The sequence below is a fragment of the Centroberyx affinis genome, unplaced genomic scaffold, assembly GCF_046629955.1.
Source record: "Centroberyx affinis isolate AG114_WGS23_722 - 3 ecotype Tasmania unplaced genomic scaffold, CSIRO-AGI_Caff_v1 ptg007076l_1, whole genome shotgun sequence".
NCBI lineage: Eukaryota > Metazoa > Chordata > Actinopteri > Beryciformes > Berycidae > Centroberyx > Centroberyx affinis.
Window position 1 is genome coordinate 3,653 of NW_027283587.1, and position 12,376 is coordinate 16,028.

The 12,376-nt window shown below is 40.5% G+C and overlaps 1 protein-coding gene across 1 annotated transcript in view; it reads left to right on the top strand.

The window, feature by feature from the left end:
- Positions 1-5,974: 5,974 nt before the first annotated feature.
- LOC139639296 (guanine nucleotide exchange factor VAV3-like) overlaps positions 5,975-12,376 on the top strand; it is a gene marked incomplete at its 3' end in the record, with an annotated part of 48,432 nt that continues 42,030 nt past the window's right edge. The window contains exons 1-6 of the mRNA XM_071513380.1: positions 5,975-6,030; positions 6,473-6,538; positions 9,070-9,178; positions 10,215-10,307; positions 11,790-11,858; positions 12,182-12,285. Of these exons, the coding sequence (XP_071369481.1) occupies positions 5,975-6,030; positions 6,473-6,538; positions 9,070-9,178; positions 10,215-10,307; positions 11,790-11,858; positions 12,182-12,285 (497 nt within the window). The remainder of the gene's footprint in view (positions 6,031-6,472; positions 6,539-9,069; positions 9,179-10,214; positions 10,308-11,789; positions 11,859-12,181; positions 12,286-12,376) is intronic.

A 12,376-nucleotide genomic window follows, 5' to 3' on the forward strand; every position in this document is an offset into this window, starting at 1 on the left:
ATGACATATGATACAATACGATACGACATAACATACGATGTGATACAATGCAATAGAACTTTACTGTCAGATTTCCCTGACATTTATTATGCATCATAGCAGCTCTGTTTTACAAATATAACACACATCATATACAGGGCAAACACACAATCACATTGCACATAAAACACATAAGCCCATATATTGCACCCTCCACTCAAAATCTTGGTATTGCACATTATAGAATTGAGCATGCATGAATGTTATGAGTTTTAGTGTCCCATGCTGTTTTAAATGCTGTTTCCGCCCTGCCAAGAATAACATACAGGGGAAAAAATGGAATACAATATATTTTTTTTAGGAATTATTGGCATGAACATGGCACAAATATCGGCTATTGGCAGCTTCAATTCAAAAATTTCTGTATCGGCCTTCAAAAACCTGGATAAAAATATGTATCGAACCTTATATCACATTATATTGTGTCTACTGTCAATGACCCTCCTTTGAAAATATAGATTCTACTATACTATACTGAGAGCTGATGGATTTCCACTGACACACACACACACACGCACACACACACACACACACGCACACCACACAAGTCTCTGCTCATCACCCCTTTCATCTTGGTAGACACATCCCTCATCCTGCTTTAATTGGTCTGGTCTGAATCCCATCAGCTCCAATGGGGCAGCCATGATGAGACAGGCTAAGTTTATTAGCCTCCATCAAAGGGGCCAGTCTCAGTGTCTTCCTGCACCTAACACTCATCTGCTGCATGGCTGCTGACCCACTGTCCTCTGCTTTATAAAGCCCATTCTGGACACTGGCTCTTTGAACTCTTCAACTTTGAACTCTTAGATGATGTCTTATAATACCGATGGAGAGGAGTGAGTGGCGTTTTAGAAATGATTGAGCGAGACTGCAAATTGAATTTTGTTTTAAAAGGAGACACCCAACATAACATTTGAAGAAAGTGACACTTTTATTTTGAAATGTAAAGCTTATTTTGGAAAAGAAAAACATGTTATTACCCATTTTAAAGCGATACTATACAATTTCCGCACGTTAGCGGCCCCTAATGGCAGCAAGAGGTAACTGTTTGTTTGTTGAATTTTGAGGACTTCACTGCCCAGCTTCCTCACTCACTGCTGTTTGTATTTTGCTTTTAAGTTTCGATTTGTCACTTTCTGTGTGGAGATTTCCCTGTGACCACCGGAATTTCATTTGGGCAAATAGGGCAAATCTATGGCATCTCAATTAGTGGGGATGGGACACTCTTCTTTGTTGCAGCCCCACTTATGATTTAGGCTCAGGTGGGTGTATTTTTACATGGAAATCTTGCTTGTTGCCTTGCATTGGCATCCTTGCAGCTGCTGAATCCTGCTGTATTTTTACATACAAATGCATTACCCAGCTTCAAGACTTTCCTACCAAATACTAACATTTCTAAGGATGTAATTATCTATATTTACATACTGCTGACTGATGAGGTTTTTCCTAAAATCAAATTTATTGCATTTTGTAATGAAACCCCCTTATCTTCTACTGTCCAACACACATTTTGCCTTTTTTTTTTTGGACATTGCACATTTTTTCTAGTACTTGATGGGCAAAATAATTGCCCTGCACACAGTGAGTTCAAAAACACTCCGAAAGTCTTCTCGGCTGTATGCGGAGGGCCAGTTTTAGTCGGAATTCGCGTGACTCATGAAAAAAAAAAAAAAACCACGACTCATCCCCCAAAATGGTCCGCCCGGCTAAACCTGGAAAGCCTCCCGAATGCTCCGCGCGGCGCACAGTAAATCTTGGGCTTTTGAGACGCGGTGTACCTGCCAGCTGGCCCTCCGGATGTCATGTCCTTCATCCATTATTGGAGCGAGCGTACTATAAACTCCGGGCTAATAACCGTCTGAGGATTACGCGGACGCCGGCTGGAAGGAGGGGAAGAACTCTCTCTCTCTCTCTCTCTCTCTCTCTCTGAATGCTGGAGGATTCACGCTGGAACGGGATTGTGTCACTCTCCCTGCGTGTGTCCGTGTCGAGGTTTTGGGGGGGAGAGCGCGGCACAAACATGTTGATTTTCACCCCAGCGTGTGTTAATAAGCACATATGCCGGGCTGATAATTAATGCGATGATGCCATATGTTTACGAAATGTTTGGTTTGTTGAGTGATCTACAGTAGGTTTTACAGCACTGAGGTGATGACACGGGCCAAAGAAAAAGAAAAAACACAAAAATGCCTAAATTTGCACTGAAAACAGCCCAAAATCTGTTTTTCCCAATTCTTAACTTCTTAACCTTCACTTATCCAGGAAAGATTGACTGAGCTCTGGTGCTGTTTTCCAGAAATTCCCTGCTTTACATTCATACAGCTCCACAACTTTACACTGGGAGCTGCCCAGTACAACCACAGCCTTCTACTGTTGACCTTGCTCCAGGGCAACAACATATCTCTCTCTCTCTCTCTCTATCTCTCTGATATTTTGATTGACAGCTCTTAGCAGGCTGAAGGCGCTGGACTTGTGGCTTGTTTCCAATGCAACATGTAGGCAAAGTTGCAATTTCAAGATCCCAGTAAGTGACTACAAGTGTGGTCTTACACTACATATTCGATGTGTACTGATCGTATCTGCAGTATAGGGATTGGTGCCTCTCCAGCTTCATACTCATGCTCTAATCAGTAAATTCAGCTGCTTACTGACACAAACTTTGGCACAATACAAAGCTTTTCCAACAGAACAAAGATTGTCTTGAAAATGCTGAAATGCTGCTATTTTTGAAGTTCATAGTCATAGCAGCTGTTGTTTAGAAGAGGATCCTTGGCCATGCAGGCTGAATCTCACTTTGTTTTATTAGACTTAACCTACCACACTGTTTTCTATCTGTTAACAAATTTTGAATAAGCAGTTTTTAACCATTAACCTATTGTGAATAAGCTGTTTTATCTGTTAACCTATTGTGAATAAGCTGTTTTATTTGTTAACCTATTATAAATAAGCTGTTTTATCTGTTAACCTATTGTGAATAAGCTGTTTTATCTGTTAACCTATTATAAATAAGCTGTTTTATCTGTTAACCTATTGTGAATAAGCCGTTTTATTTGTTAACCTATTATAAATAAGCTGTTTTATCTGTTAACCTATTGTGAATAAGCCGTTTTATTTGTTAACCTATTATAAATAAGCTGTTTTATCTGTTAACCTATTGTGAATAAGCCGTTTTATTTGTTAACCTATTATAAATAAGCTGTTTTATCTGTTAACCTATTGTGAATAAGCCGTTTTATTTGTTAACCTATTATAAATAAGCTGTTTTATCTGTTAACCTATTGTGAATGAGTTGTTTTATCTGTTAACCTATTGTGAATAAGCTGTTTTATCAGTTAACCTATTCTAAATAAGCTGTTTTATTTGTTAACCTATTATAAATAAGCTGTTTTATCTGTTAACCTATTATAAATAAGCTGTTTTATCTGTTAACCTATTGTGAATAAGCTGTGTTTCTGAGAGTCAATCAATAAGCTTTTTTTACCTATAAGCCATATCTTCTAGCCTATGTTATGGTTATTTTCCATTTTTTTCTAATCATATACTATTATTATTTCGTTTTTTTATTTGAGGATTGCTTTAAAAATATCAGTGCATAATTTATATAAGTAATAAATAAACACAGTTGATGCACTTGTTCTGGTGATTGTTTTATAATATGCCAATAGTAGGCAGCCTGGATGATTTGTAAATTGGGCAGAACTTGGATCAGCACAATGAATCTCCTTAAAGTATCAGTGCTCCTCCGCTCCATGTGATCCACACGGCTAAATCATAATGACTCGCTGCTTCTTTGTTTATCGCCGCCTCCTCTAATGGTGTGTAATCAGCCGCTGCTGTAGAGCCACTGTAGCACTGTCACCGACCCACTGCTCCCTCCCACCGCTCAGCTGTTCACATGACTCCCGCTAACATTTCCTCCTTTTCAGCAGAGCCACACGTCACCAACCGCTCTGTTGCCTGGCTGCCACTTCTCTCTGTGGAGATAACACTCGGGCTTTGACAGATATATGGGGCTAGTGTTGGTCTTTTATTAAAAATCAGATCTGGTCCAGTGTCGTCTGATATGATGGATATGATGCGGCTTGATTGATTACATATTGTATAATTGATCAATACACTGGTTGTCTATGGGAAGCCTTTAACCTGAAGTGATTCTAATGCAACACGCGTTATATCCTGGGTTTCAGTGGAGAGTTTTAGTGTCCCATGATGGTCTAAATCAGTGGTTCTCAACGTGGGGTCCGGGGACCACCAGGGGTCCTTGAGGGGGTTCCAGGGGGTCCCCAGCAAATGATGAATTTTTAAACTTCACCATTATTTCATTTACAAAAAGTTAACATAATCAGAGAATGTGGAAGAATGACTGTTTTGATCATAGCTTCACTGTTATCTCTCTACCTACAATACAGATAGTCATGGTATTCTGGACAAAATCATATCTAACAATAAAAATATTCTCAGATTTGGGTCAGAGAGACAAAATCTCATCAAATCGGGGTCCGTGGCTCTAATGTGGACTAAATTAGGGGTCCTTGATATGAAAAAGGTTGAGAATAACTGGTCTAAATGTTGTCTCAGAGGCTTTTCCACCCTGACAATAATACAATCCTGTGGGAAACACTGAGTAGACCTACTGATACTAAAATACTGTCTATCTACAGCTTCAATCCAATTGGTATTCAGCATCCCATATCAGTTGAACCCTAATCCCACTACAACAGCACACTGTATGCAAGTCACATAGTTTGTCCCAGGGATGTCAGGAGCATATAGTGGCTTATGGGGGATGCCAGCTGAAATTAAATCTCTCTCTCTCTCTTTCTCTCTCTCTCACCCTCTCGCCCTCTCCCTCTCCTTTGTGTACCACTGTTTTATCGCTCGTTACTGGTGGGGGGAGGGAGAGGCCTGGTCCTGTGATCAGTATCGATCTTTGAGAGCTTATGCTCAAGGGCAAATGTATCCATGATGATGTTGTGTGTGTGTGTGTGTGTGGAGAGAGAGAGAGAGAGAGCATTGTGCATATGCTTTCATCCGAACCTCTGTGTTTATCAGTCACTAGATGAGCCGCAAAAAGGGATGAAAGTGAGTTACAAGTCGTTACGGGACAAAACGTGTCGAACGATGATACAGCTTCATACTTCATTCAGCAGGTTCACGGGTGCTTAATCAGGCAGGTCACACACACACACACACACACACAGGGTCAAGGGCATTGCCATGACTGAGCACGGCAGCGTGAAATTACATGTCATACAAATGCCAATCATGTCTAGCCAGCAGGGCACATCGCTAACTTCATTACGACAGCGAGATCAATTAGCAAATCATCTCATCTGACTCTCCCCTGCTTTCACTGTGCTGCTGAATGCTGACTGTGTATCGCTGAAGTCACTTATGTGTTTTTTGAAAAATATAATGTGCTGCGAATGGGTTTTATGGGTCTTATAATTCAAGTCAAATATGGTAGGATTCCTAGTTTTACAGTAATTTATGCACTGACTTTATACATATGTTGCAATGCAAGATCATGATTGCTCTAGCTATCACCACTGGAAATGATTCCTATACTGAAAGTGCAGGTGTTCTGCTGTTAGTGCAGCAAACAGCACAGTTACTGTAAGTGTTAGTACAGTAGCAGTGCTGTAGTGTTTGAGAATGCTGCCCTCATGTGACTTTTTGCAGGAATACAGCATCAGTGTGCAGCTGAGCCACAAATCCTAGATCAGTTACAAAGCTCTATTCTATTCTATTCTATTCTATTCTATATTCTAGAAATGAAAGATAAAAAGGGCCCAATGCGTTTTAGCCCCATGAATAGTTGTATGCTTCCCATGCCATATATGTGAAGGTGTTATTATAAACATGCTGCATTCCTTTTTTATCTCCGAAAATTATTATAATTTCAATAACATACCTTTCTTTCCCATTGCAGGTTATGGACACACTCTCCAAACTTTCCCACACAGCGGCTGCACAGCAGACTGGAAGCAGGTATGTCATAGTTTCAGAGTTGATTTTTTTTTAGCCACATGTACCATTGTATAATATGGAATTTGCATCATCATTCTGATATTTCAACCCTACATTACTGCATTTCACATTATGTGCTTCTATATTGTAAAGACTGGAAGAGCTGTCAAACATGTCAAACAAAAAATTACGATTTAATATAATGTATGATATATAAGATATGATCTGATATAATATGTGATGTGTTATGAGATATAAATATACATATGTATATATGTATACAATGTGATACAATATGACATGATGCAATACAATGAAATATGATATGATATGATGCAATATTACATGATGCGATGCGATACGGTACAATGCGATACAATATGATTCAATAAGCTACAATATGGTTCAATACGATACAATAAGATAGAAGATTCAGTGTGTTTTGTGTTTTTTCCTTCTAAAGGCCTTTTCCAACAGAGGAGAGTGTTGAAGATGAGGATATCTACAACCACCTGGAAGACCTCATAGAGTAGGTTTCTCCTCTCCTCTCCTCTCCTCTCCTCTCCTCTCCTCTCCTCTCCTCTCCTCTCCTCCTCCTCCTCCTCCTCCTCCTCCTCCTCCTCCTCCTCTCCTCTCCTCTCCTCCCCTCCCCTCCCCTCTCCTCTCCTCGACCCGACTATGGAGGACCACAAGTGTCACAGAAATAGTAATAAAGCAATTCATTAATTAATAACTAATTGTACAATAAAAATAGGCATTCATAAATTTGTTTACAAATTAATTTATTAATCTATGAATAAATAGACTAAATGACAAAGTAATTCATTATTTGATATTTTAATGGGCAATAAAAAGAGGAATTATAAAAGGAATTTACAAATGAAATATGAATCCATCAATAAATAGTTCAAATTAAAAAGGGATTTACAAAAACAACCATAAAACAGTCAATAAGTACATCAATATTCAACGTTTAGTATATTCAGTATCATATTCATGCATTACATTAGAATCAGATTAAGGGCTTCCCATACACAGCCATTGTAGTACTGATCAAATCTATAATAAATATGTAATCAATCAAACTGCATCATATCCATCATATCAGAGGCAGACAGCACTGACTGGACCATATCCAATTTTGAATAAAAGGCCTATATCGGTCTATAACTAGCCTCCACTGAATCTCATGTTACTCCTGCTAATATATAAATATGCAAAAATACCGGCCGGATTTTTCAAAGGCAATTTAACACAGAGCCAAAGGTGTTCCAGTGTAAGCCGGTGCAGAGAGACGTTTCTTTGTGTTTCTGCTGCTTTTTGGGAAGCCGGTGCCGGTGACACTGGGCTGTGGTCTGTGCTTAGCGCTGACAGCTCCCAGTGTAGGAGGAGGCAGCCTTACCAGTCAGCAGTGACAGAGAGGAGAGCACCGGCCTGACAGCAGCCAGCAGTGGACGGGAGGTGGAAGCGGCAGCCCCGGGTTACGCCGAACAGACCCGCGTTCAGCTCTCCGCTCCTCATCTGCTCCACGCTGAGCAGCAGTCAGAATGCCCACCGACAGCACGCAAAGACACACAGAAACACACGTATTTGTACTGCTATACTTGCGAGGACCTGACTGACTGCATTCATCCCTAATCTTGACCTTTAACTCTCGCCACCACATTGCCTCATTTGAAAGGAATACGCCTTTTTTGGGGAGTTTGGGTAGTTAGTTCTTAGTGGTTTTTTTATTCTAAGGCCTGTAGATTCATACTTTTTAAAGATGAAAAATACTATTAACTCAGTATAGCTAATATAGCTAGGTTTATTTTTGGATCTATTTCAGGTGAGCAACCACGTGTTCATCCGCTGTGCAGTGATTTTTCGCTGTGCACAGTCTCCCGTCATCCGCCTCCTTTACTTTCTATGGAAACAGGGAAAGTAGTCCATGCTAGTTCCAAACAGCACGTTATTTTTATATCAATCCATACAACACTGCCAGACTTGGACACATTTCATTTAAATTTACTTATCACTTTGATTTGGAGCTACTATTTCTCATGTTCTCACTTTTAAGAGCTAATGATCTACCTGGGACACTTGGATGATTTTGGTGTCTATGTTTTCATCATTTTATCATTTTAAAACTTGGTGTATTCATGTAGCCCTCACCCTGATCTCAACTTAATTCTTAATCCTGGGTTTAGGTTTAAAAATGGGGTCAAAGGTTAGGGTTACATAGTCTGTGGAGATGCACCAAATAGGCAAGTGATACTTTGTTGAACATCTACTTTACAAATAAAGTGTTACCCGACATTTATGTTCAAAATAGAAGATAAATGATTGCCATACTTTGAAAAATGTTCTTGTTGGAATATTTAAATTTCTCAGACTTGACATTACATCTTCCACCCATCAAGGGTGCGATGGCTGATTTCCATTTTAAAAGCATTTGCTGCAGAGCCAGACCAGATGAGGAGGCTGCAGCTTCTGATGGAGCCACAGAAACTTATTCTAATCTTCACTTCAAATTCCCTTGTAGCGCTGAGGACCAGAAAATGTTTCTCATCTCTCTGTCCTTGTGAGGACATTTGATCCCCATACGGATAGAAGTACAAGAACACACACGCACGCGCGCACACACACACACACACACACACACACACACACATTGTGAGTCATGCTGGGTTAGTCCAGCTGCTAAGGTAATTGGCTCAGATGTGGGCAGTCAGTACGGGCCTGTGGCTTCACACATGTGAGTGGTTTTTTTTTATGTGTGTGTGTGTGTGTGTGTGTTTGTGTGTGAGTGAGTGAGTGTATGTTCCTGAGCCGCTTTCACGGACTTGGATTAACTGTTGTCCCAGACTAACAAGATTTGCTCAATAGAATTAAAAAAATGTTTTTAAAACCAGCACTGTGTGTGTGTGTGTGTGTGTGTGTGTGTATGTGTGTGTGTGTGTGTGTGTGATGGCGTTGTTGTGATCATGTACCTGTAGTGTGACAGTGTCACTGTGATGAAGCTGTATTGCAATGTCAGTATCATATCTTACTGTGTGTGTGTGTGTGTGTGTGTTCCAGTGAGAACGGGGTGGAGGATGAGGAGGATCTGTATGACTGTGTGTATGACGATGAAGATGGCGGAGAGATCTATGAGGACCTGATGAAGACAGAAGCCGTCCCTCCGCCGGTCAGTCCACCTCTCCTTCATGTCTATATGAATGAGCAATTACATGTTACATGACAAGAAAATGTGTGCTATATGTTTAAGATAGTTTAAAGAGTTACTAAACCCCAAACCCAAATCTGTGTAAAGCCTGACATCTAGTGGTAAAAAGCATGCTGCTGAAATTGCCATCTGCTATTGGCTGATCTTTGGTGCCAGGTGATGTCACCTTCTATAGAGTACAACAGGTGGTGACATCACCTGGCACCAAAGATCAGCCAATAGCAGATGGCAATTTCACTAGCATGCTCTCCACCACTTCCACCCCACCACACATTAAGAAGAAGACATTTAGTTTGCTGACATCACCGCACAGGATTTCTGGGTAATGAAGTCCTCAAAATGTAAACAGTTACCACTTACTGCCATTGTTAATGGGAAAAAATTGCCCTGTAATTGTATTTTATACAGCTTTACTTTACAGTGCAACTTTGCATTGCAGTGCACAGGCTACCAGTAACCAGTAGCTTCATAAATAGTTAGAATTATGTGGTTGATCCTCAAGGCGTAGAAAGTATTAAAATGTCTTAAATAAAGTTATTTGAGGTCTTTTTCCACTCCTCCATGTAATAACAGGTTTCTTTTTCACTCAGAATTGGAATTCTGCTTTACAACCCTGCAGTAATATAAGATTCAAAACATGTTTTTATCTCATCTGCTTTAGTAAACACAGTTGGATATCATGTCCTTGAACATTTCATTTCTTGGTGTCCTTTTTCTTATACTGCTCTGTAATAGTTTGAGAACTTCCATAAGTTATATTCAGTTGGAAATAGGCTGGTTTTGCCAGAATTTTGTTTCTTTATTTTTATTTTTACTTTGTGTGTGTCTGACCTCGCTCAAAGGATCGCACTGGCCACATCTGGCTGAAGACTCAACAGTTTGTCAGCCCACGGCACTGACCTACAGTAACAGATCTGTGTGTGTGTGTGTATGTGTGTGTGTGTGTGTGTGTGTGTGTGTGTGTGTGTGTGTGTGTGTATGTGTGTAGGCGTTCCAGAAGCAGGTGGAGACTGACATCAGGAGTTGCTGTCTAACAGAGATCAAGCAGACAGAGGAGAAGTACACTGAGACCCTGGAGTCAATAGAGAAGGTACTGACTGGATGACTGACTGGTTTACAGGCTGAATGACTGACTGGCTGGCTTTCTGACTGACTCACTGATTGACTGACTGAACATCAACACTATGGGTCATGATACGATACTTTGCATGTATGACTGAAATTTGCAGTCATATATACAGAAAATCTCTTGTTTTTTGCATTTAGTGTTTCCTCTTTATTCAGCAAATAAAATATAAAGAATGCAGACTCCTGTGAGTTGTAATGCAATGACATAACTTGTGGAAACACATTAGTATTCAGATTTACAACCACAAGCAGGTCTGTGTAAAAGTGAAAAATGAAACCTGCTCTTCTCTAAATCAGCAGGTGTTACAAGTATCGATATCAGGACTTATAGAATTGAAAATAAAATTTCTAATATCAGTATCAGTAGTAATATTACCAATCAATCCAAAAACTATATCCCACCACCATCTGACCTGACCTGAATCATGTGAATTAGTCGTCCTCCTCCAGCTAGACTAGACCAGAAATGGTAGTGAAGTTGACTTCTCTGTGGGTGGAAGTGTTCCCACCACTTTCCAGTAAAAGGACGGCAAGAACATTGGACATGAATTTGTTTTCCTGATCATTCAAAGGAGAGGGTAGTGACTTGTCCTGATTTTAGAAGGGAAGAAGAGATGTAATTTATAATGTGTGAATAATTTTGGGGGTGTAACGGAAAAAAGTAGGGATGGGACGATACGCTCATCTGACGATACAATTCGATAGAATTGATATATTGAATTTCGATATATCATCCCATTCCTATGGATAAGTAATGAGTAGTGTAACACATTTCTACTCTCAGAGAGAAATAAGAAAATAAACTCACTCTCACTTTTGAAATGAGTAACGACTAATGAGCAAGGAGTAAGGAACCCAACACCGGTGAAAATAGAAGACAAAAAAAACCCCTCTGAAAACAGCCCTTTTTTTTGTCATGGACGTTTTCCACCTACCATGCACTTTTTACCTGGACTATGGGTGCCCCCCCCCCTCCCCACATCTCCCACCACCTGATCACCGCTGCTTGTCTTCCCTCTCTTGTGTACGCTCACGTCTGAAAAAAAAAAAAAAAAAGCCCTCGCCTGATTTCCCAGCGGAGTGTCTCAGTAGATGACTTTCGATATGAAGTAGATGGTGGAATTTAGTTTGTGCTTTGCCCGGGTCCCTTTGAGATGCAGAGGTGACTATGCGTCGGGGTTGGGGTGGGGGGTGTGGGGGGGGGGGGGGGGACTTCTGAGAGGAAATCATTATATTGCAAACTCTGAAAATGAGATTATTGTCGTGACCCAGACAGGCCTCTTGTTTTTTGCTGACGGCAGCCGTTTGCAACTTGGCCCCATAATATAATAGCCGCTCTCAAAATGACTTTCCCACTCTTATTCTGGAGGGACGAGCCTCATTCTCTTGCATTCTCTCTCTCTCTCTCTCTCTCTCTCTCTCTCTCTCTCACACTCTGCTGCAGCACTTTATGACGCCCCTCACCATGTTTTTTTCCACGGCGGAGATGGAGGAGGTGTTTGTGAATATTCCGGTAAGCCATCGTCTTTCGGTTCTCCACCTTATATTTAATATGCAAATTCATATTCCCGGTTTAAAATTGGAGAAATGCATATAAATGAGCAAAATAGCCTGAAAAGAGAAAATAAAAGCCATCAATTGTGGTCAAAGTTAACTTTTCTGTATGTTTATGCCTGCAACATGGTAGCCAAGAGTATTGGTTCATTTTAGGGGCGGTTCTAGACGTTCTAGAACCACTAATCGAACCCTGGACTATATGTCATACTTAAAGCATTTAGCTTGAACACCAAAATCATGCACAGAAGGAGTAAGGTTTCTTTGCTGTCGGCCCTGCAGGACCTGGTGAAAGTTCACAAAAGTCTCCTGGTAGAAGTCCAAGACTCAGTCCAACACAAAAGTGCCCAGAACCTTTACCAGATCTTCATCACCTTCAAAGAGAGGTACGCATATACGACTCCTCTTTCTCTCTCTTCTCTTTCAGGGTCTTCTCTTTAGGTCCTTGTCTCTCTTCTCTTTCAGGGTCTTCTCTTT